General features: G+C 52.6%; 2 protein-coding genes and 1 pseudogene across 2 annotated transcripts in view; 1 reads left to right on the forward strand and 2 right to left on the reverse strand.

Moving 5' to 3' along the window:
• The first annotated feature begins 203 nt into the window (after positions 1-203).
• Positions 204-16805, forward strand: ERGIC3 (ERGIC and golgi 3). Its single transcript, XM_010386541.2, has 13 exons — positions 204-368; positions 506-576; positions 696-783; positions 1011-1130; positions 6186-6279; positions 7279-7444; positions 7578-7635; positions 14065-14096; positions 15202-15298; positions 15376-15440; positions 16148-16284; positions 16369-16424; positions 16600-16805. Exons 1-13 carry the CDS (start codon positions 281-283, stop codon positions 16677-16679), a joined length of 1152 nt encoding a protein of 383 aa, XP_010384843.1. The 5' UTR covers positions 204-280; the 3' UTR covers positions 16680-16805.
• On the reverse strand, positions 2553-2871 carry LOC104680534 (annotated as a pseudogene).
• Positions 16806-17988: 1183 nt separating the features above from the next.
• Positions 17989-25031, reverse strand: part of LOC104680536 (fer-1-like protein 4) — a 45040-nt gene continuing 37997 nt past the window's right edge. Inside the window, 10 exon segments of the mRNA XM_030914628.1 lie at positions 17989-18240; positions 18345-18445; positions 18530-18810; positions 19264-19505; positions 19684-19782; positions 21000-21085; positions 21943-22103; positions 22975-23129; positions 23891-24061; positions 24243-24370. Of these exon segments, the coding sequence (XP_030770488.1) occupies positions 18051-18240; positions 18345-18445; positions 18530-18810; positions 19264-19505; positions 19684-19782; positions 21000-21085; positions 21943-22103; positions 22975-23129; positions 23891-24061; positions 24243-24370 (1614 nt within the window). The 3' untranslated portion in view covers positions 17989-18050.

The following is a 25031-nucleotide window of genomic DNA, read 5'->3' on the forward strand; positions in this document are numbered from 1 at the left end:
GCGTTTCTAACCCCGCAGAGAACTCCTCGCACCCCGGTCCTCAGAAGACCCGCCCCGGACAGCGGAGGCCCGGGCAGTAGCGTCCAGACCCAATTGCCCGCGCAAGGGGGCGTGACAGCATTGGTGGGCGGGGCCGCCTGTAAGAGAACGCGGCTAAAGGTGGGGCCAAGGGTGGGGTTTGCTGCGCCTGCGTGAGGAAAAAGAGGGGGGCGTGGCTCCAGGCCGGAAGAGGGAGTCTGTAGGGGCGGGCCGGCTTGTGTCCCCTTTCCGGCCTGTCCCCATGGAGGCGCTGGGGAAGCTGAAGCAGTTCGATGCCTACCCCAAGACTTTGGAGGACTTCCGGGTCAAGACCTGCGGGGGCGCCACGGGTAGGCCGCGGCGAGGCCAGGGTCGCGGGGAGGGGGGCGTCCTAGAGCTTGACCCGGGCTCCTGGACTCTGACTGGCCTGCCGGTGTCTAAGGGAGCGGATTCGAGGCCATTCTGACCCTCGCCCCTTGTCCTGCAGTGACCATTGTCAGTGGCCTTCTCATGCTGCTACTGTTCCTGTCCGAGCTGCAGTATTACCTCACCACGGAGGTAAGGGGCGGGGCTTAGTGCGTGGGCGGGGCTTGGCTTTCTAGGAGTAGGACCTTTAGGGGTGGGAGTGGGGAAGGAGAGATTTGGGGCCAAGTCTTACTGAGGCAGCGCTACCCCAGGTGCATCCTGAGCTCTACGTGGACAAGTCGCGGGGAGATAAACTGAAGATCAACATTGATGTACTTTTTCCCCACATGCCTTGTGCCTGTGAGTACCTCACCATGGGTGGAAGTGGAGAGACCCAGGGTTCTCATGTGGGCTGCCAGATTCACACCTCCACCCCTAGGTCCCTTAGGTTCTGGACTGGACGCCAGGACAACCTCCTCCTAATCCCGTTCTGCCCCAGGACAGGCCCAGTATCCCCTTCCCCTCCAAAACCCACATCCCCTTGTCCCTAGGGTCCCAGTACCTTAGCCTGACTTTCCTGCTTCCAGATCTGAGTATTGATGCCATGGATGTGGCTGGGGAACAGCAACTGGATGTGGAACACAACCTGTTCAAGCAGCGACTAGACAAAGATGGCATCCCCGTGAGCTCAGAGGCTGAGCGGCATGGTAAACAGGGGAGGGGGTTGGGTCTCAGATCCCAAAGCTGGACATGCCCAAGCCTACATGCTGGCAAGTGGACTGTGGCAGGCATAGTGATATATTAAACAACTAAGACCTAGAGAAGTCAAGTGACTTGCCTAGGGTCCCGCAGCTAGTAAGAGTCGTCGAATGACCTAAAATCCTCTATACGTATTGAGTTGGGTAATCTACCTGGCTGCTATTCTCAGAGGTCCTCAATACCTGCACATGGTAGTTTGAATACGAGAGGTTTGAAGATAGGTCTTATGTGCTCTTGCCTTGGTAGAACTGTCTAGATGGACCCAGGCTTATCTGAGTGTTTGCTTTCCCAGCCCATCGGCTGAATTCAGCCCTTAATGCTCTTCCCCTTTGGAATGCAGGTGGTTTAAGATTCGAATTTAGGTTCTCAAGTGACATTGCCTGGGTTCACATCTAACTTTGTCTCCTGCAGTCTGTGAGCTTCAGCTAGAAAGTGGTGATAAAACAGTAGTACCAACCACATGGAATTGTAAGATCAAATGAAGTAATATGTGTAAAATGCCTGGTACAGAGTGGGGACCCACTTTTACCTTCCTTTCCTGCCTCCATTAACTCAGTTTCCCACCACAGCAAAACCGTCCTCAAAGCTGGGATTTCTAACACCTTAGAGATTACTCTGGTGGGGAGTTTTATCATTTGTTGTTTCAGCAGATAAATGCAGGACACCAGTGGAACCAACATAATTTGCTATAGGATTGGATGTGGAGTGTAAGAGAGCAAAGTCATGGTTGTTGATTCCAATGCTTTCAGCCTGAGCAAATGAATGACTTGAGATGGAGATGACTGGAGGAGGTTTTTTTGGTGGGAGGGGGGAGTGGCTATTAGATATCCACTACTATGTAACAAAGTACTCCAAAAGTTAGTAGTTTGATACAATAAAAATTTGTTTTTTCAGTTTCCCTGGGTCAGGAATTTAGGAGTGGCTTGTTTGGGTGATTTGGGTTTAGGGTATCCCCTGAGGTTGCAGTCATCTAAGGATTGATGGGGAACTGCAGGATCTACTTTATCTATCTCGAGACAGAGTCTTACTCTGTCACCCAGGCTGGAGTGCAGTGGCACGATCTTGGCTCACTGCAACTTCCACCTCCCAGGTTCCAGTGATTCTCCTGCCTCAGCCTCCCGAGTATTTGGGATAACAGGCGTGTGCCACCACGCCCAGCTAATGTTTTGTATTTTCGGTAGAGACGGGGTTGCACCTTGTTAGGCAGGATGGTCTTGATCTCTTGACCTCGTGATCTGTCCACCTCAGCTTCCCAAAGTGTTGGGATTACAGGCGTGAGCCACTGCGCCTGGCCTACTTATTTGTTGTTTAAATTTATTTTTTTTCTGTCAAGTTGTTCTTTATTTCAGAGAGAGGGCGGGGCAGGGGGCTCAGTCTTTCTTGGCAGCAGCTTTCCTCATGACGGCTGGGACGTTGCTCAGCTCCTCCTCCCTCCTCTTGGCGTGCATGTGTGCCCTACTCTTTTCTTGATGAACTTGAGGGCCCATTTGTCGTTGGAGACCTTTAGTAACTCCATGGCGTGCCACTCATACGGGGCAAAACCACACACCTCTTGGATCATGTCCCACATGAGTTTGGTGTGTTTGGTCAGGTGCCCACGGTGGCGGCTGTGCCTGGGCTTGCTCATATTCTTGGTCATCTTGTGGCCCTTGTCGAGGCACACAGCCATAGCGGGTAGCACAGAGCCATGGCTGCTGCTCTCCAATGACAGCTGTGGCAGAAGGGCGGTGGCACGCAGGGATCTACTTTTTCTTTTTTTTTTTTTTTTTTTTTTTTTTTTTTTTGAGGCGGAGCCTTGCTCTGTCGCCCAGGCTGGAGTGCAGTGGCCGGATCTCAGCTCACTGCAAGCTCCGCCTCCCGGGTTCCCGCCATTCTCCTGCCTCAGCCTCCCGAGTAGCTGGGACTACAGGCGCCCGCCACCTCGCCCGGCTAGTTTTTTGTATTTTTAGTGGAGACGGGGTTTCACTGTGTTCGCCAGGATGGTCTCGATCTCCTGACCTTGTGATCCGCCCGTCTCGGCCTCCCAAAGTGCTGGGATTACAGGCTTGAGCCACCGCGCCCGGCCGGGATCTACTTTTTTTTTTTTTTTTTTTTTTTTTTTTTTGAGAGTCTCACTCTGTCACCCAGGCTGGAGTGCAATGGTGCAATCTCAGCTCACTGCAACTTCTGCCTCCCGGCTTCAGGTGATTCTCCTGCCTCAGCCTTCCGAGTAGCTGCAATTACAGGCACCAGCCAACACACTCAGCCAATTTTTGTATTTTTAGTAGAAACAGGGTTTCGCCATGGTGGCCAGGCTGGTCTCCAACTCCTGACCTCAGGTGATCCACCCGCCTCGGCCTCCCAGAGTGCTGGGATTACAGGCGTGAGCCACCATGCCCAGCCGGGGATCTACTTTTAAAGGGCTCACTCATAGGGCTGTTGGCCGGATGCCGCAGTGCCTCACCACGTGGACCTCTCAGTAGGGCTGCTTGTGTGTCCTTACATCATGGCAACTGGCTTCCCCCACTTAGATCTTGTAAGTGAGCTGAGAGAGAACAAAGTAGAAACCATAACCTTTGGCCAGGCATGGTGGCTCACTCCTTGTAGTCCCAGCACTTTTGGAGGCTGAGGCAGTTGGATCACCTGAAGTCAGGAGTTCGAGACCAGTCTGGCCAACATGGTAAAATCCCATCTCTACTAAAAGTACAAAAAAAAAAAAAAAAGAATTAGCCAGGCATGGTGGCAGGCAACTGTAATTCCAGCTACTCGGGAGGCTGAGGCAGGAGAATCGCTTGAACCCGAGAGGTGGAGGTTTCAGTGAGCCGAGATTGCGCCACTGCACTCAAGCCTGGGCAACAAGAGTGAAACTCCGGCTGGGCGCGGTGGCTCACGCCTGTAATCCCAGCACTTTGGGAGGCCAAGGCGGGAGGATCAAGAGGTCAGGAGATCGAGACCATCCTGGCTAACACGGTGAAACCCCGTCTCCGCTAAAAATGCAAAAAATTAGCCGGGTGTGGCAGCGAGCGCCTGTAGTCCCAGCTACTTGGGAGGCTGAGGCAGGAGAATGGCGTGAATCCCGGAGGCGGAGCTTGCAGTGAGCAGAGATCTCGACACTGCACTCCAGCCTGGGCGACAGAGCGAGACTCCGTCTCAAAACAAACAAACAAACAAAAAAGAGTGAAACTCCATCTCAACAACAACAAAAAAACTATAACCTTTTTTATGACCTAACCTCAGAAGTTGTACACCATCATTTCTGCAATAAACTAGTGGTTACACAGGTCAGCCTGTTGCGGGAGAGGACTACATAAGGGTGTGAATACTAGGAAGTGGGGATCATTGAAGTCATCTTGGAAACTAGCTTCCACAGAGTAAGGTCAGGATTTGGGGGAAAGAGGAATCTTAGGTTTGGGTAAATTTGGGGTTCCTATTTTATACTCTGGTGATATTAAGAGGCAATTAGATGTACCAGTCTAGAATTCAGAGGAGTTATCAGTAGGTAGAGGGTAGTTTAAACAATTGGACTAAGTGAGGAAACTAGGGAGTAAATGTAGGTAGAGGAGAGGTCTAGGGCCTGTACCCTGGGCATCTCCAATATTTAAAAGTCAGGACAGGAAGGAAGATTGAGACAGATTAGCCATTGACATAGAAGAACCAAGAGGTGTCCCAAAAGCCAAGTGGAGAGAGTTTCAAGAAGAGACAGTGAGCAGTTGTATCAGAAGCTACTGATAGTCCAGTAAAATGAGGAGTGAGAATTGACCATTGAAATTGACAACAATGAGATTCCTGGAGACTTTGAAAGGAACAATTTTGATACTGTTGAGGATGAGAATCGGATCAAAGAGCAATAAAGGAAGTGGAGACATTACCTATAGATGACTTTTGGAGTTTCACTATAAGGGAGAGCAGAGAAATGGGGCGGGGTCTAAAGGAGAAAGTGGTGAGATGGTGGGTTTGGTGGTGAGAGCAAGTGAAGTTCTGTTGCTTCTCTTTTCGTAGTGGAAATTGAAAGCAAGGACATTAGCTAAGTGAAGAAAGAGGAAAGTTTTGGGAGCCTAAGGAGAGAGGATAAGGTCTAAGTCACCTTAGATAATGGGAGAGTGAACTGATTAGAGAAATGAAGTGGAATTGCCAGGCAGCCCTAAGGGAGTTTCAGGCAAGAAGTAGGTACAGAGAGTTGAATGGAACCAGGGTTTGGGTTTTGCTGGATTTGTAAAATGAAAGATGAGAGGAACAGGGAGTTGTGGTTATGTGCAAGAGAATAATTACAGTGGACCATGGGATTTAAGGAGGGAAGTGAGGACATGATAGTGTCAGTAGTGTCAAAGAGTTGGTGGATTTCAGGTACTAAATAATGAACTGGGAAAATAAGGGTAAGTAGTTGAAGACTCAGACACTTGAATTTGGGAAAGTTTGCAGTTAATTGGCAATGACAGGATCTAGGTATGATTATGGAAATGGGTAGCCAAGGTGAGATGGCAAAATCAAGATTATCATGAGTTGGGAGGTCAGTATTGAAATCACCAGTTATGATGGGGTGACTAGAGTGAGGCAAGGAGCCGGTGCAGAGGGAGAGGTCTGAGGAGAAGCATCATGGCAAGGAGGTTAGTGGCCTACACGTTGGAATTAGCTGAAATCCGTTTCCTCGGTTGCATTGGGCAAAGTCACTTCTCATCAGTGCGCCTCAGCATCTTCTCAATAAAACAGGGATAATTACCCCCCCCTCAAAGAGTCATTGTGGGGATGAAACGAGACGATGGTTGTGAAGTACAGTGATCTGTACCCAGCTAATGTTCAGTATTTACTGTTAACTGTTTTCTTACTGTTTCTTTTATTAAAAGAATTGATATGTATGTAGAAGTACTTAATGCCTGACCCGTAGCATGTACTACATGAATATTAGTTATTATTATAACTTTTATTTATCCCCAGGCCGCTGGCCAAAGGGCTTGTGCAGGGACTGGGGCCACCGATTTCACTGTGTCTGGCCCCAGCTGATGCCTCTGCTTCTCCCCTCCCCTTAGAGCTTGGGAAAGTCGAGGTGACGGTGTTTGACCCTGACTCCCTGGACCCTGATCGCTGTGAGAGCTGCTATGGTGCTGAGGCAGAAGATATCAAGTGAGCCAGGGGGAGTGGGAGCAGGGTTTCCATCAGATGCCGTGTGTCAGTCAGCCTTAGCCTCAGTCAGACTGGCAGTTGGGGAGGTCAGACCAAGAATCTAGAGTGGGCGGGTATGTGCCTCTGTCATTGATCCTGGTGCAAGTGACTGAGGCTTTGTGACCAGGCCCCACCTGGGAGCTGCAGACCTAGAGATGAAGCTGAAGTGGTCTCTGCTCTTCTGCCTAGAGAAACGGTTCAAAGGTGGTCTCTAGAGTCCGGCTGCCTGGGTTCTTCCCGTTTCATTGGGCCAAGCCATGTAACCTCTCTATGTGAAGAGGGATGATAATAACATCTTCTCATAAGAGTCACATATGGATTAGCTGTATACTGTATGTAAATCACTGAGGTGGAAGGTCCGGCCCAGATTATCAGACCCTCAGTATCTGATAACTACTGCTGTGTTTCCCAGGCCCTGACTTCCACAAGACTGATTCAGCAGGTCTGGAGTGGGGCCTGGGAATATGTACTTCCATCTTTTTTTGTTGTGGAAAAATATGTGACACAAAATTTACCATTTTAACCATTTTTAAGTGTGTAACTCAGTGACATTAGGTATCTTCACAGTGTCATGCAGTCACCACTGTCTGTCCTAAAACTTGTCATCACCCCAAACAATGGCAATATGTATTTTTCACAGTCCGAGTCTGGGCACAACGGCTCACACCTGTAATCCCTAGCACTTTGGGAGGCCGAGGGAGGTAAATCACTTGAGCTCAGGAGTTTGAGACCAGCCTGGGCAACACAGCAAGACCCTATCTCTACAGAAAATTTTAAAAATTAAAAAAAGAAAACAGTCCTTCTGCCACGAGGAAACACATTTGGAGAACGTTTGGTGGTCAGGGATGAGTCTAGCAGAGCCTTCATTAGCAGGCAGAGCTGCTCGGGCTCTATTTCCCCAGATGCCAGCACTGGACTTGTGCCTCTTTGACACTCTCACTATCACTCCCTGCCCTACAGGTGCTGTAACACCTGTGAAGATGTACGGGAAGCATATCGCCGTCGAGGCTGGGCCTTCAAGAACCCAGATACTATTGAGCAGTGCCGGCGAGAGGGCTTCAGCCAGAAGATGCAGGAGCAGAAGAATGAAGGCTGCCAGGTGTACGGCTTCTTGGAGGTCAATAAGGTATCAGGAGGGATCAAGGCAAGATAGGGCCAGCTGGGCTGGGCAAGCTCCGCTGGGAACCGAAGGCCCACTCAGGCCCTGAGTAGGCAAAAGGAGGACACAGCCAGAGAATGAGAGAAAATGTTCCTTACAGGTGGCCGGAAACTTCCACTTTGCCCCTGGGAAGAGCTTCCAGCAGTCCCATGTGCACGGTGAGTGGTCTGCACCTGCTGGGGAGATTTAGATGCTGGCCACCTTCTTGGTGAGTTTGAGTGGTCCTCTCCTGCCTGCTGCTCATTTGTCTTTGGCAACCATTTGGCCAGAGCAGGCCTTCATCTCGGCAGCAGTTTGGCACAGTGGCTAAGAGCACAGGCTGAGGAGCCAGACTGCTGCATTCAGATACCAGTTTCAGACCTTACTGGCTGTGTGACTTTGAGAAGGTTTCTTCATCTTTTTGACTCCTGTTTTCTACTTTATAAAATGGTGATGAGGGCACTTATCTCACAGGGTGCCTGTGCAGGTTAAAGATGATAGCAAGGAGCCTGGCTTGTGGTAGGTGCTTGTTGAAATGGTAGCCCCCAGTGTCCGATGATGACCCGTGCATGAGGCTTTGGGAGAAGCAGAGCTAGGTTGCACAGGTTCTGCCACTCCTGAGCTATGTCATATTTGGGAAATACTGAGCCCTATTCAGTTGCTGCTTCTGCAAAATGGGGATGATGATAATAGTACCTACTCATAGGGCTGTTGGGGTGAACAAATGAGATTTATTCTCATTCATTTGTTCATTCAGGCATTCACAAAATATTTAGTAATCACCTACTAGTCTAGTTGCTAAGGGTATAGTAGTGAACAAAGTCTGTGCCCTCAGAACATTCTAGTAAAGAAGTAGACAAGCCGGGTGCGGTGGCTCACGTCTGTAATCCCAGCACTTTGGGAGGCCGAGGCGGGCGGATCACAAGGTCAGGAGATCGAGACCATCCTGGCTAACACAGTGAAACCCCGTCTCCACTAAAATTACAAAAAAAATTAGCCGGGCGTGATGGTGGGCGCGTGTAGTCCCAGCTACTCAGGAGGCTGAGGCAGGAGAATGGCGTGAACCCGGGAGGTGGAGCTTGCAGTGAGCCGAGATCGGGCCACTGCACTTCAGTCTGGGCGACAGAGACTCCGTCTCGGGGAAAAAAAAAAAGAAATAGACAATAAGTATATAAAATATAAATAGTCCCCAGTTAACAGTGATTCATCTTGTAATTTTTTACTTTATGATGGGTATTACATGCATTTTTCACTTAACGATATTTTCTTTTTCTTATTTTATTTTTTTTTTTTGAGTCTCTGTTGCCCAGGCTGGAGTACAATGGCACGATCTTGACTCACTGCAACCTCCATCTCCCGGGTTCAAGTGATTATCCTGCCTCAGCCTCCTGAGTAGCTGGGTCTACAGGTGCGTGCCACCACGCCCAGCTAACTTTTGTATTTTTAATAGACATGGGGTTTCATTATGTTGGCCAGGCTGGTCTTGAACTTCTGACCTCAAGTGATCCACCCACCTTGGCCTCCCAAAGTGCTGGGATTACAGGCATGAGCCACCGCACCTGGCCAACTTACAATGAGTTTATTGGGACCTAACCCCAGTGTAGGTCAGGGAGCATCTGTATGTGGTATTATCGGATGCTGTTAAGTCATATGGACCAAAACAAGGCAGGATAAAGATGGTAGTGGGGAGGGGCTAGGGTAGGGCAGTGAGGGTCCTATTTTAAATATTGAGGTCAGGGAAAGACTCCTTGATGAGGTAATATTTGAGCAAAGACCTGAAGACAGTGAGGGAGCCAGCCATGTGGATGTCTGGGGAGGAAGTGTTACAAGCAGAGAGAACAGTAAATGCAAATTCCTAAGGCTAGAATGTGCTTGGCAAGTTCAAGATATAGTAAGAAGGTTAGGGTGGCTGGAGCAGAGAAACATGCTTAGAAATGAAGTGAGAGAGGCCGGGTGCAGTCACCCACACCTGTAATCCCAGCAATTTGGGAGGCCGAGGCGGGTGGATCGCCTGAGGTCAGGAGTACAAGACCAGCCTGGCCAACATGGTGAAACCCTGTCTCTACTAAGAATACAAAAATTAGCTGGGTGTGGTGGCCCACATCTATAAACCCAGCTGCTCGGGAGGCTGAGGCATGAGAATTTCTTGAACCTGGGAGGTGGAAGTTACAGTGAGCTGAGATTGTGCCATTACACTCCAGGCTGGGTAACAGAGCAAGACTCCGTCTCAAAAAAAAAAAAAAAAGTGAGAGAGGTCACAGGACCATATCATGCAGGGCTTGCAGGGGCATTGTAGGGACTCGAGCCTTTACTCTGCATGGGATGGGAAGCCATTGTAGGGCTTTGAAGAAGGTGAGGGATGATCCAACTTAACTTAAAAGGTAAGCGGCTCTCCAGCTGCTCTGTGGACAAGACTGGACAGGGGAAAGGACGGAAGCAGAGAGGCCCTTTAGGAGGCTCTTGCAGTGATCAATCCAGGCAAAAGATGGTGGGGCTCAGCCCAGAGTGGCAGTGGAAGTGGTGGGAAGTGACTGGCCTCTGGATGTATTTTGAAGGTAGAGCTGAGAAGAGTTCCTGATGGGCATTAGGGACAAAGGAAAAAGGAGTCAGGGATACCTCCAAAGTTTTGTACCTGAGTAGTAAGGATGGAGTTGCCTGTAATCCTAGCACTTTGGGAAGCCGAGGCAGGTGGATTGCCTGAGCTCAGGAGTTAGAGACCAGCCTGACCAACATGGTGAAACCCTGTCTCTACTAAAAATACAAAAAATCAGCTGGGTGTGGTGGTGTGCGCCTGTAGTCCCAGCTACTCAGGAGGCTGAGGTAGGAGAATTGCTTGAACCCGGGAGGCGGATGTTGCAGTAAGCTGAGATCATGCCATTTCATTCCAGCTTGGGTGACAGAGCAAGATTCCATCTCCATTAAAAAAAAAAAAGAAAAGAAAAGGATGGAGTTGCCATTTAACAAGATGAGGAAGACTCAGGGCAGGTTTAGATGTTCAGAAATGGGATCTTACAGCTGGTATTCGGCTTTTGATGTGTTCAGACCACTAGCGTCTAGGTGTCCTTCTAGACACACAAGGTGTCAAGTAAGTAGTTTTCCATTCAAGCCTGGAGTTCAGGGAGAGGACTTGCCTGGAGATGCAAATGTTGGCATCATCCAGCCATGGGACTGGATGAAATCACCCTGGAGGGGAGGGTAGATGGAAAAGAGGGGAGCTCAAAGGGCTGGGTGCCAGGCCTCCCACATTAGAAGCCAAAGGTGTCAGGAGGAACTGTCAGGGGAGACCAGTAAGAAACCTTGGTGGAGGAGGAGTGTAAGCCAGGCGGGATATGGCAGGATGCCACACTCTGACAGGAGTTTCAGATACCGCATCAGATGCTTCTGGATGTCTAGCAGGAATTGGCCATGGATATACAATGCAACAGTCATTTATTATAGCCTTGCCTGAGTCATTTGAAGGGTGTGATAGGACCACCCTCGAGTGGGTCCAGGAGGGAGTGGGAGAGGAGTTGGAGCCAGTGAGTACTGACAGTTCTATAGTGGAATCTGCCTAGGGGAGGAGAGAGCATGAACTGAAGCTGGAGGGAACTGTGGAGTCGAGGGAGGCTTTTCTAAGGACAGTGACGTAGCAGAATATTAATATGCTGTTGGAAATTATCGACTAAAGAGACCATAAGTGATGCTCTAGAGACGAGACAAACAATGACCAGAGTGAAGTCCTGGAGAAAGAAGACAGAATCTGGTGCCTTACACATGTGGAAAGGCAGGCTCTGTAGGTACAGGTAGGGTGGTAGCTGGGGTGGCAGAAGTACATGGAGAGTCTCTTCTGAGTCTTCTCTGTGCTGCAGGAAGGAAGGTCCTCCGTTGAGAATGAGAAGAGAGGGAAGGAGGAGGTGTTGGAGATTTGAAAGAAAAGGTGTGACTGGTCATTTGGGGGTGGGAGATGCGTGGACTGGGGAGACTGAGGAGGATTGACGCAGCACTAGGGTCTCCCTGGAGTCTGCGGCTGTGAATGGAAAGAGAGCGGTCAGCGTGGTCATCTGTGTGGGAATGGACTCAGCAGACAGAACGTTGGAATCGCCTTGGGTTTGGTGTTGCCAGGTGCCTGCAAAGGTGAAGGAGTCAAATATGTAAAGAAGTCATCCTGATTCTGGACCACAGCCTATACGTTAGGAAAGGAGGAAAGACAGGATGTGGGAAAGCCAGTGAGGGGGCAGGAAGAACAAGGGACTGCAAGTCCTGAGTGTGGTGTCAACAAGTTATCAGAATTGGTGGACTGGAGGAAATTAGAAAGCTAGTGGAACGTGAGTTGCTTGAAAGTGAAGTCACGGAAGGGGCTTTGTTAATGACAAAGCTTAGGGAATGGCCCACAGATCAAGGGGCTCAGGTAGGCAGAGCACAAGATCAGGAAGGAAAGGACGTCCAGGAACTGGGAGGCCAGGGTACTGGAAGGATCATCTACGTGGATATGGAAATCACTAGAAACTGACAGAGGTAGTACAGGAGAGAGTGGCAGGCAGTTGCCCAAGCTGTTGAGAAATGGCGTGGGAGAACAGTCCTGGAGGCTCCATGTAGATATCGAGGTTGCTGAAACAAGCAGGGCTGCTTTGTCATGAGCTTCAAAGCTCGGGATTTTTTTTTTAAGACTGGAATGCCATGGTGTGATCTTGGCTTACTGTAGCCTTGACCTCCTAGACTCAAGAGATCCTCCCACCTCAGCCTCCCAAGGAGCTGAGACCACAGGCACATGCCACCATGCTTGGCTAATTTTTTTTTTTTTTTTTCCACAGAGACAAGGTCTTGCCATGTTGCCCAGGCTCCTGGGCTCAAGTGATCTTCCTGCTTGGCCTCCCAAAGTGTTGGGATTAGAGGTGTGAGCCATTTTGCATTTTTAAGGCAGATAAAGGGAAAGTGATCTGGAAGTGGCAGTAAGGAGGAAGAAAGACTTCTCTTTAGGCCAGGGAGGAGGTTGTGTGTGGAGAGAAGATAGTCGCACGTTGAGGGGATGCCAGGGAGTTAGTGCCTGGAAGGAAGAGCCAGGCTGAAGCAAGAAAGTGAAGAGGAACCCAGGGGTTGAAGGCAGGGCTGGGGAAGGTGGGAGTTGGGGTCATAGTAAAGCTTGGACAGAGCCGTGTGGTGACAGAGCCCAGGCTGTGAAGATGGCCTCTCAAAGTGGTTGAGGTGAACAGGAGGAAAGGGGCCCCTGGAGGGTAACTCTGCTGGTCTTCAGGACAGTCTGGGGGGGTGGGGGCTGAAGAACCCTGTAGAGCTCTGGAACCCCCTCTTCACTTTGGAGGAAGCTGGGAGAAAAGGGTCTTGCTGGGATGATAGGAAGATGATCAGTGTCAAGCTGTTGGCACAAGGCCTGGCAGGCACTCAGTAGGACACAGAGCCAGAATGGCAGCCTCTTGGCCTGGGACTGTTAGACTTGTGGATCCCAGGGCCAGGGGTGCTCTGTACCTGGAAGGATGTATAAACACAAAGCTACAGTTGCCTAAGGCCAGAGATCTGGCTGAATTGAGGCCTGGGAGTGAGTTTCTAATATCCTTGTTGATTGGGGCTGGAGTGGATAATAATCTCTTACAGTGTAAACTTTACAAGTATTTTTCCATCTTAGCTCCCACCTGATCCTTAGGACAGCCCTTTGCAAAGGAGAACACTGAGGCCCAGAAAGGGCAAGTGATGTGCCCAAGGCCATACAGTCAGGAACTTGGCTCTTTGGGCTCTAGGCCTTTCGTCCTTCCTAGGCCACTCTCTCTCCTGCTCCTCTCTGGCCAGATTAGTTCACTCTCAAGGAGGGGCCCAGGAGGAGGCTTGTTAGCTGGGGCCAGACTGTGTTACTGAGGCAGAATGTTCCTGTCTTCCTTCCTGCCACGTATCTTGCTCCATAGTTCTCATTGTGAAGCTCTGAATCTTTCTTCTCTCTCCTCCCTCCCCCATGCTGCAGTCCATGCTGTGGAGAGTAAGTGGCCCCGCCCCCCAGGGAGGCCAAGCCCCCATTTCTGGGGCAGCCTGCCCTACCGGGATGCGGGGAGGTTGGATGGGTCTGTGATTGGGTCTTCTCTGACCTGGCTGCTGGGTGACTATAAAAAGGACTGGGATGTATCTTTGAAGTATGGTTCCTTGCAGCAGGAGGGATTGAGGCTAGAGGGCAGGAGTAACTTGTTCTGGAACAGTTGGTACAGGGTCCCCATGGGATTTCCTCTGGGGAACCTTTGAGGGTGGAGGCAGGGAACACGTGGATGGCATTCTTGGGTCCCACCTCACTTTGAGGTTCAGTGATTTGCCATCAGCTCTAGTTAGTGAGAGCCCACAGTCAGTGGGTTTTGTTTTTGGAGATGCAGGCAGGGCCATGCTGGGAGTGAAGGCCTAGAGTTCCCTGTGGATGTCAGGGAGGAACCAGGGTCTGTTCTTAATGACTCCTGAGGGCGTGAACTCTCACACAGGCCCAAGGCTTGCCCTTTCTGGCCGTCCTTAAGCAGGACCAGGAGGGGCCAGGCTGGAGAAGGAGTGAGGGGTCAGAGAAGACAGGTGGTTTGCAGTCTAGGGGGAGGAATGAGGAGGCCAATGCTGCTCCTACTAATGCCACCTTCTCCCTTCTCTCCTAGTCCATGACTTGCAGAGCTTTGGCCTTGACAACGTACGTACCAGATGGAAACCATGGAGGGCAGGTGGGGGTGGGAGGCTTGGTTGCTGCCTTCATTTCCTTGTAGGAACATCCTGGGATCGGGGAGTGCTTACAGAAAAATCCACCATGTTCTGAATGGGGATCCAGCCTGAGGGTTAAGTGAGTGACTTTTGAACTGAGCTCTGAGCAGGCTAGGGGCAAGGTTGGGTTGGATAAGAGCATGCTAGACAGACAGACCTCAGCACAAGGTCAGGTGGGATCGTGGCCCTTCTAAGGAACTGCAGGGCAGGTGTGGATGGGTGAGGCTGGAGAAGTCGGCAGGGACCAGACCACACAAGACTCAGAGGCCACGCTGAGGAGTCACATCTTTCTCCTGAGAACAGTGGAAAGCTGTTGGCCTTCTTTAAGCAGAGTCATGACATCATCAGACTTGCATTTTCTGAAAGATCCTTCCAGTGACTGAGTTTGATACACAGGGGAGCAAGAAGGGAATGCATCTGGGGGCTCACAGCCTCCAGCCTCAGCCTCCACAGCCTGGACCTCCCGGCAAAACCAGTACCCGCCGCTCTGTGTGTGCCTAACATATGAGTGAAGCTGGTATTTTAAGAAATCTGAAACCTGGCCAGCCATGGTAGCTCATGCCTATAATCCCAGCACTTTGGGAGTCTGAGGCAGGCGGATCACCTGAGGTTGGGAGTTCGAGACCAGCCTGGCCAGCTTGGTGAAACCCCGTCTCTACTAAAAATGCAAAGATTAGCTGGGCATGGCAGCGCACGCCTGTAACAGCTACTTGGGAGGCTGAGGCAAGAGAATTGCTTAAACCCAGGAGGCAGAGGCTGCAGTGAGTCCAGATCACGCCACTGCTCTCCAGCCTGGGCAACAGAGTTAAGACTTTGTCTCAAAAAAAAAAAAAAAAAAAAAACTGGAACCCCAGGAGTTTGCAGGCTGTGGAAGGAGGAGTTTCTAGGTGAGGAGTGGGGGATACCTGTCCCAGGGAGGTTGTCCCCTTAGGGCCATAGCCTCCCCTTTCTCCCACATCTCCAGAGACGGACCCAGGTGTCCCTGTCTGCTACTGTCATCAGAGCTTTGGATGAGCTCTGGATGGTGTCGTTTGCAGATCAACATGACCCACTACATCCAGCACCTGTCATTTGGGGAGGACTATCCAGGCATTGTGAACCCCCTGGACCACACCAATGTCACTGCACCCCAAGGTACCAGCCCGGGAGGCAGCCCCCAGCCACAGAAGGCCTGCCAGGCACCCGTACCCAGTGCTTTGTTTTCCCCTCAGCCTCCATGATGTTCCAGTACTTTGTGAAGGTGGTGCCCACTGTGTACATGAAGGTGGATGGAGAGGTGAGTCAGGGAGCTCCCTACCCTCTAGAGTCTCCTGCGTGCTGCCCAGCACTGGAGTTCCTGCATTTTATTCCATCAGCCTGGGGAGTGAAAACTGCCTCGTCCTCACATGGTAGATGGAAGACTGAGGCACAGAGGGTGGGGGATTTGCCCTCCCAGGCAGAGTGCAGGCCTGGGGCTGTCCGATTCAAAGCTTCTGCTCTTTGCGCTGCCCTCACCACCTCCATCTGTTCCTCTGGTGCCCACCGTCTGCCTGCCTCACTGTCCCCTGTGGTCTACCTGGGCTGGGGGTTAGGCAGGGCAAGCCTCTGTGTACCCGCTCACCGAGGCTGCCGTGCCCTGTGGAGCAGCATCTCAGCAGAGTGGCAGGATGCAAGGGACTGAGGGCAGAGGAAGTCAGTTCAGCCTTGGTGGTGCGTCTTTGGAGAGTTGCTTCTCAGCCTGGACCCCCATGAGAACACCCACTAAATGCTGCCAGGATAGGTAAACTGTAAAGAGCTGGCATCTGGAGGGGAAGGCTGAGGCCAAGGCTAGGAGAGGGGGTCTGGCAGGCCAGGCCTTGCAGTGCAGGCCACCAGCACAGTGCCATGTTTTCTCCCCGCACGGTCAAGGCTCAGCAGGAAAGGGGAAGGAGCAGGGGTGGGGCTGATGGTGGCTGGAGCCAGGTCCTAGCCCTAGCCCTAGCCCTGGCTCCCCTCCCACCCCAGGTGCTGAGGACAAATCAGTTCTCTGTGACCAGACATGAGAAGGTCGCCAATGGGCTGTTGGGCGACCAGGGCCTTCCCGGAGTCTTCGTCCTCTATGAGCTCTCGCCGATGATGGTGAAGCTGACAGAGAAGCACAGGTGAGGGCAGGGGCACAGCGGCCTCTGGGGGCCTGAGCCTGAGGGAGGAGTGTGCCTGCTGAGCCCGCCCGCTCCCTCCACCAGGTCCTTCACCCACTTCCTGACAGGCGTGTGTGCCATCATTGGGGGCATGTTCACGGGTAAGAGGCCCAGGGTGTCTGTGAGCTGTAGGGTGGGGAGAGTAAAGCCTGGGTGCCCCAGGTTTGGTTGGGGGTGAAGGGGCAGATGCTGGCCTGGCCAGTTAAGTGACAAAGCTCTCAGCATCAAAAGCCAAGGCCCCCACTGGGCCAGTGCCAGCCCTTGTCTCTCTCCCAGTGGCTGGACTTATCGATTCACTCATCTACCACTCAGCACGAGCCATTCAGAAGAAAATTGATCTAGGGAAGACAACGTAGTCACCCTCAGCGCTTCCTCTGTCTCCTGTCTCTCCCTGGCTTGTGGTTGTCCCCCAGCCTCCGCCACCCTCCACCTCCTCAGTCAGCCCCAGCCCCAGGTTGATAAATCTATTGATTGTGATAGTACTCACTGGTCTCCGTGTGATCCTTGCCATGGCTAGAGCCTCATCCTGGCCACTCATTGAAGGCAATCATGACTGATGGATCGGGGCCCAGAGCCCTCAGGAGCCCCACATGGGCATCTCCTAGTTGACTGGGGTTTATTCAAACCAGACTCATGTCCAGCCCACAGCCCTGGGTCCCTCCTCCACTGTGGTCCTCAGACCTCTCGGGTTCAGCCCCAGGGCTCACTTGGACCTTTTTAGCATGAGCTTCCTAGAGCCACCATGGCCCCCAGGCCACTAATTGAGGGCCCTGGGTGCAGATTGGGGCTTGCCACTTCATTGCTGGGTAAAGCTGGGGTCGCCCTCCACCACCCTGGGCTCAGTCCACCTGATCCTGTCACACTCACTGATCCCACCCTGTGCCAAACCCCGCCCGTGCTGGCTCTCACTGCAGAGAGGAGTCCCTCCAGGTCCTTTGCAGTCTCCTAGATGGAAGCAAAACTGAACATCAAGGTGGGAAGGTGGGAAGGTAGCAATGGCCATTCTGGAGCAGGGCCAGCACCAGACCCCTGGCTTGGGGCCTAATCAGGGTTTCTCATTAGAACTCTGGCTACATGTGGAGAAGCAGGGCCCAGCGACCTCACCATTCTATGGCCCAGGGAGGTAGGGGTACCTAAACAACCAGTCAGTTTATCAGATCATGTCTCGAATGTTGATCTAAGACTGTGGCAGGGGAAAAGCAAGAGAAAAGGGAAAGGAAGCGAAGTCAGGTAGTGATAGCAGAACCTCTGGAGTCAGACCCGAGATCCAGCTCTGATGGAAGCCTCTCTCAGGGATGGTGAGGAATGGACAGGTTAATGGAGTCTATCAGGTCCTTAGCTGTCCTGGAGCAGTGGAAGCCAGAAACAGATGAGGTGAGAGGGACCTGGCCGCCAGCAGGAGCAGGAGCCGTGGTGGAGTTGCTCAGAGGGTGTGATAACTCAGCCGCCGGGGCCCTTTTCTTCCCTGCAGTGGGGATGGGGGCAGCCTTCTATCCCTGTGGATTCTTCCAAGTAAGCCCCCAGCACCTGAGGCCACCCAAGAGCATCTATTCTCTGTCACCTGGAGGCGCCAGCCTTGGACAGCACGTGACCACGGGTCAGTGGCTGTGATAGGTTTATTCAGAGGAAGCACTGGACTCTAGGGTAGCTCACGTTGGCAAGAAAGACTTCCAGGAGCAGGTGTTGAAGGGTTGGCACCCTGGGTGAGTGTCCAAGGTCAGTGAGAGTCACTTGTGGAGGGGACGGAAGATGACCTGGCTGATCTGGCCAGGGATGGTGTAGAAGACCAGGAGGAGGAAGACAGTGAGCAGTGCCAGTAGCAGCAGCAGCACCAGGATGCGCCAGTACCGGCGCCAGATGAAGAAGACAAAGGTCTTCAGCGGGTTCACAAACCAGTTGAAAGAAGTTTTGGGGCGGCTGTTGAGGAGAAGGGTGGTGTCAGGATGAGGTGGCGGTCCCTTGGCCACCCCCGCCTCCCCCATTGGCCCAGGCTGTGGCCCCGGCCCTCGTGCCTGACTCACCTGGGTTTCTCCAGAGGCTCTGGCTCCTTCCGCCCCTTCCCCACTGGCCGTTTCTCGGCCTCCTCCACGGTCAGCAGCTCAAACTCTGCCTCTACCTTGCCCTAAAAAAGAGACTCCTGCATCACTGGGAGCACAGGGCCAGCTCAGGCCCCAGCTCAGCCTGGCCTCCGCCTACGAGCACCCACCGTGAGGATGTACACATTGCCACCCGTGTCTGTGAACTCCAGGTCTTCTGGCCGGCCCTTCCTCCTCCTCTGCTTTCGCTTCTTGCCAGCCTGAGCCTCCTGCGCCTCCCCCTCCACGTCCTCTGCCTCCTTCAGCCTCACTACTGGCCACCAGCCCCGCAGGCGGCGGCAGCGAAACAGATTGCATCTCGGCCCGGCCCCATCACGGGCCAGCCGCACAGAGCAGAGCTCGGGGCCCCGGGCCCCACGCACCATGTCCGGTAGCTGCAACTCCAGGGATCCTGCAAGTCCAGAGCACACCGGGTTAGGCATGGGATCAAAGTCTCATTGTGCCAGGGGTGAGGAGGCAACACACCAAGGTTGCAAGTTGGGGCATCTGAAAGTTGCAGTGTGTGGTCAGGCCACAGTTATGGACCACCCAAACCACAGCCCAGCGGTCTACCCATTGCCACTCCCCAGTGGAAGAGGGCCAAGGGTTGGGATCAGAGTGCCAAGGAGCAAAGGCTGTGGAGTCAGTGTCAGGGTGAAAAGCTAGGGTTAAATCAGAGATTTGGTGGGAATGGAGGTTACTGTGGTCTGGGCTTAATTAACTCAGTAATTAGGCCAGAAAGCAAAGGTTTCAGACCTCGGGTCTAAAATCCTGATTCAAGGTTGGGTCAGAGTAGGGAACCAGGGGACGGAGGTGAGGGCTGGAGGCAGGGGTTGAGTGTGGGGAAGGCTAAGCAGTGCAATACCAAGGAAGTCGTTGGCAGAGATGCGGTCATAGTCCCAGACCTGCAGGACCAGCACTGCGGGCTGCCGAAACTCGGCCTCCTCCAAGGCGAAGGGTCCAGGCCGGCGCCGGACGCTTACCTCCCGCTCCGTGGGCAGGTAGTCGAAGCGGAACACAAAGCGCCAGTTGAAGTTCCCCTCCCCAGTCAGGGAGTTGAAGTGAACATCTGTCTCCTGCTTGTCATGCTCCAGCCCCTTCACCCAGCTGGGGCCAGGTCAGGTGAGTGTCAGGGCTGGAGCTACACGGAGAACCCACTCCTCACCCAGCTCTCAGTACCACGGAGGGCCTGGGGACCGGGCTCTGGACTCAGCCCGAGGACCCACACCCATTTACAGTCCCCCCCTTAGCACACTGCCATTGCCCCACCTGGCCTGCAGGCTACCTCTTCACATAGATGTCACTCGACATCTCTCTGGTGAGTGGATTCACATCATCCAGAACCACATCTTCCGTGTTCCAGATGACAACTCTGAGCTCATAGCTGCGGGGCACATTAGGGGGTGGCTTCAGACTCTCGAGCAGGGCCCTGAAAGAGGCTGCAGGAAACAGGAGGGACCTCGGCCTGGCCCACTGACATTCACTGGGCACCTGTGTGCCCAGCAGGGGAATCCAATGCCTGTGGTCCCATGAAGGGACAGCCCCAGGTGTCACTGACCACCCTGGCCACAGCAGATGACATCAGGAATGGTCTGCTGGGCCAGCAAGGTTCTCCTTCCTGTGAATTTGGAATCAGGACGCTGCACCACTGCATGGTGTGGCATCAGATGCAGAGCTGGAGCCACTACAAGCCAGAGTTTGGGGATGTAGAAAAGTGAGTAAACAGAGAAAGCCAGTCTGCAGGGAGAAGAGGGAGGATGAGAGACGGGGGACGAGAGCAAGCGTACAAGCGCCTGAGGGACAGGAGGGCTGCGGCACTCTGGACCCTACCCTCATGTAGCCCTGTCCTTGACTGCCGTGGGGTTGCCTGGATAGCTGTTTTCTCCAGCCCAGCATCAACTTCCCCTCATTTGTTGACAGCACCGTGATTTTCTGCTGGTGACCCGCCCCCGCCCCAACCACCCCTCCCCACCACCACAGTCAATCTGTGGGATTCTGGTGGGGCAGGCCCCTCCCTCCCTGGCTGAGCAGGGTTGGGGAGACATCCCTGGACTGGCCGATTCCAGTATTACAGCCCCCTGGCCACAATGATTGGTTCAGGGCGCAGCATTTGACCCAAGCTGGTCTACTGAGTCAGCCCTGAGGCTTTTGCTGTAACTGCGAAAGAGGTGTTTGTTTCCACTCAGGTGGCCTGGCTAAGATGTAAGCCTCGCACTGTTAGATGCCACCTTGCCCCCAGACTGCAGAGGGCTCCCTGAGAGTGACACCAAGGAAAGCAGAGCCCAGAGGCAGAAAGTGACAGGCTGCTGGTATCCGAGCATCTGCATTCAGCCTGTGTGACGTGGCTGTGCCCCACATAGAACTCCACTCAGATGAGCTCAGGTGGGAAGGGGGCTTACCAAAAGGTACTTGGAGTCAGTTTACAAGAGACACTCAACTTGCAATGGCTTATGAATAAAAGGGAATTTAATGGCACCTAACTGGAAAGCCTGTGATTAGCACCCTCTGCCTGCTTCACTGGGGACCCAGGTTTTCAGAGGACCCTTGTACAGGTAGACCTAGACGTGTACCCGCCTTGGGAGGAGGCAACAGAACTCTCACCTGACCGGCTGCCGAGGCTTGATGTCAACTGGGGGTGGGGCAGGCACATCTCGAGGAAAGATGTCAATCCACATGTGAAGAGATCCCTGGGGGGACAGGACCAGGCTGGAGGGTCTTGTCAGGCTCCCAGCCTTCCCTGACAGCCTTGTGGCCACAGGCTGTGCCTTGTCCCCAAGTGGAGAAAAGAGCTAGGGTCAAAGTGACAGGGTCAGGCAGATCCTGGGGGATGAGGATGAAGGTGAAGTCTGAAGTGTGGGTTCCAGGATCAAGGTTAGATTAGGGGTTCAAGGATGAGGTCCAGGCTGGGTGCAGTGGCTCACGCCTATAATCCCAGCACTTTGGGAGTCCATGGAGGGTAGATGGCTTGAGCTCAGGAGTTTGAGGCCAGCCTGGGCAACATGACGCAACCCTGTCTCTACAAAAAATACAAGAATTAGCTGGGTTTGGTAGCAGACGCCTGTAATCCCAGCTACTCCTGAGGCTGAGGTGGGAGGATGACTTGAGCCTGAGAGGCGGAGGCTGCAGTGAACCGAGATCACGGAACTGCACTCCAGCCTGGGTAACAGAGTGAGACCCCATTTCAAAAAAGAAAAAAAATGAGGTTCCAGAAGGGGAAGTTGAGATTAAAAGTAATATCTGGTGTTCCAAGGTCCAGACCTTAGGGATCTGCAGAGGATTAGGTTAGGAACCCCACATCTGAGTCTTGGTGCCCAGGGGTGGGGATCCTGTAGGACAGGGGTGAGGGTGTGGTCCAGGATGGAGGTCCAGGACGAGCAGGGACACAGGGACCAGCAACAGGAGCCATAGTCAGGAGTTGCAGGTGGCACCCAGGTGGACGCCTTAGGGAAAGGCTGTCCTGGGGGCCCAGGGCCCAGGATTGGGTGGGTATCCTGAGATTCCGAGAGTCTTGTGATTCTGGGCCTGGGTGCTGAGCCCTCCTCACCTGCAGCAGCCCGGGGCTACGGGGATGGTAGAGAGGCCGCGTTTCTACATGCTCGGGTACCAGCTGGATCCCAAAACCCGGCATTTCCTGCCAGCGCCTCAACACAAGCAATGCCTGGGCCTCTTTAGGGTCCCCACTCACCACCTTGGGGCCACTGCTGCCTGAAATGAAAGGTGTGTGAGCTTAGGGTTCCACAGAGTTTCCACCTCTCCTCCCTCCCTCCCCCGCCACAGAAGCTCTAAACTGGGGAAGCCACTGTGTTGGATAAAGCCCTGTGGGCCAGGAGAGCAGCTCTGAAATGCACAAAAAGTGGGGGAAGCTGCTATAACTTTGCCCAGTGAAAAGCCAGCAGTCAGTCAGTGGGACAGTGGGATTGGAGGTACTGCCACCTTTGCCTAGACCCTATTTAGAGAATAAGCCACCAGAGCAGGCACAGTGGCTCATGCCTGTAATCCCAGCACTTTTGGAGGCCAAGGTGGGAGGATCACTTGAGTCCAGGAGTTTGAGACCAGCCTGAGTAACATGGCGAAACCTCATCTCTACCAAAAGAAAAAGAAAGAAACAGGTGGGCATGATGGTGCACACCTGTAATCCCAGCTACTCGAGGGGCTGAGGTGGGAGGATCACTTGAGCCTGGGAGGTCCAGGCTGCAGTGAGCTGCGATGGCACCACTGCACTCCAGCCTGGGTGACAGAGCAATATCCTGTCTCAAAAACAAAAATAAAAATAAAAAGAATAAGCCTCCAGCCATTTAATTCTGCAGCCACATTCTGTTACATGGGACGCTCTATGGGACCTCTGTGTTCCGGGAACTTGATTAGTTACGGGTCCACTTTGGCTCTTTGGGGGATCTCACGCTCACCAGTAAAGACTGTTTTCTCCCTAACACCCAAGAACCTCATCCGTACTCAACCAAATTCACCTCTAACTGCTGAAACAATGGGTTATTTTGGGGAGCACACAAGACTGGGCACCTGGGCCTCCTGTACCTTGTTCTACCAACATCTTGCTTTAACAGAAAGGGGCTGGTACCTCGGGGCAGGGTCTCCGGCGGTGTCAGAAAGACTTTGCTGCCCACCTTGACAGCACCGGCTCGGTATTCAGGGGCAGGGAGGCCACAGCGTTGGCACAGCCCCGCCAGGATCTGTGAAGGCCGGAACGCATCACGCCAGGCATTGTAACCATCACTGCAGGCAGAAAAGGAAGATGCATCAGCTGGGGCTGGTGTAGGGACACACCTGGGCTTGGGGCAGGGGTGACATCATGAAGACATGAGGTCTAGGTTCAAAACTCCCAACAGGAAACAGGTTAGTCCTCGTTTACAATAACAATGAAAATCGAAAATCAAAAATGTAGTCCAGGTGCTTCCATTAAGAAGATACTGATCTTATTACCTCTGTTTTACAGATGAGAAAACTGAGACTCGAAGGGGTTAAGTGGGCCTGGCATGGTGGCTCACACCTGTAATACCAGCACTTTGGGAGGCAGAAGAGGGCGGATCACTTGAGGTCAGGGGTTTGAGACCAGCCTGGCCAACATGGTGAAACCCTGTCTCTACTAAAAATACAAAAATTAGCTGGGCATGGTGGCCCACATCTGTAATTCCAGCTACTGGGGATGCTGAGGCAGGAGAATCGCTTAGAACCCAGGAGGCAGAGGTTGCAATCAGCCGAGACAGTGCCACTGCACTCCAGCCCGGGAGACACAGCGAGACTCCATTTCAAAAAAAAAAAAAGAAAAAAAAAACAGGTCAAGTGACATTCGTTACAGGATCCCGACTCCCAAGCCCAAGTCTTGACCACTGAGCTATGTCTTGGTTGGCAGTGGCGTTGGGTGGGAGGGTCCCCTTCCATGAAATCATAGGATCTGGAGACACAAAAGGGAATGTGAGCTTGAATGTGTTTGGCCAGAAAGTTAGAATGGCTCCTGTGGGCCCTGCCAGACCCACACGTCATACTGGGAGGCCAGCCCACAGTTTGCTCTGTGGTGGCTATAGAATCGGTTTTCCAGATCAATGTGGGTCTCCCCGATGAGGTCGTCAGAACCCACGAGGTCATGATCAAATATGGCCACCGTCAGCTCCGTCTCAGCTGGGAGAGAGATGCTTAGCTCCAGGATCCTGGCAAGGAGGAAGAGGGGCTGAGGTCACTTTCATGCTCCAGGAGGTGGTCTGGGGAGGGGGTGGCGTTGTCAGCAGCCCCTGTCCATTCCCTTGCCAACCCTAGGCCAGCTGCCACAAGGCCACAGGGCTGGATGCTCCTCCAGCTACCCTGTTTCCACCCCACAGGGCCCAGCCTCACTCTCCAAAGATGGGGTTGAGCTGCTTGGGGATGTAGCGTTCCTTGGTGTCCTGCCGCTCCCGGCCAGCGCTCACCACCACATAAGGGTCTGCTTTGCCATTGGGGTCTGCAGGAGCCAGGTTGGTAGCCTAGGGAAACAGCATGGAGTAGAACTGAGAGAAACATCATTATGATAACCCAAGGTTACCCTTGTCAGACCTAATTTCCCATTAGGTGAAAGCAAGTAGTTATCAAGGAGAGATCTCCCACTGTGAGGAGCTAATGGAGAGGTTGGACAAGATGACTTTTCTTTTTTTTTTTTTTTTTTTTGAGATGGAGTCTTGCTCTGTCGCCCAGGCTGGAGTGCAGTGGCCGGATCTCAGCTCACTGCAAGCTCCGCCTCCCGGGTTCACGCCATTCTCCTGCCTCAGCCTCCTGAGTAGCTGGGACTACAGGCGCCTGCCACCTCGCCCGGCTAGTTATTTTGTATTTTTTAGTAGAGATGGGGTTTCACCGTGTTAGCCAGGATGGTCTCGATCTCCTGACCTCATGATCCGCCCGTCTCAGCCTCCCAAAGTGCTAGGATTACAGGCTTGAGCCACCGCGCCCGGCCAGACTTTTATTTTCAATTAGTTATGAAATAATTTGTATGACTTAAGTCATACAAATAGGTATAACGAAAAGTATAATGAAACAAAGTATTTTGAAAGATGTATAAGGGACTTACTATTCAACTCATAACTTTCTATATGGTTTGACTTAGTTTTTAATTTATGAATTTTTTTTTTTTTTTTTTTTTTTTTTTTTGAG

The sequence above is a fragment of the Rhinopithecus roxellana genome, chromosome 13 (genome assembly GCF_007565055.1).
Source record: "Rhinopithecus roxellana isolate Shanxi Qingling chromosome 13, ASM756505v1, whole genome shotgun sequence".
NCBI lineage: Eukaryota > Metazoa > Chordata > Mammalia > Primates > Cercopithecidae > Rhinopithecus > Rhinopithecus roxellana.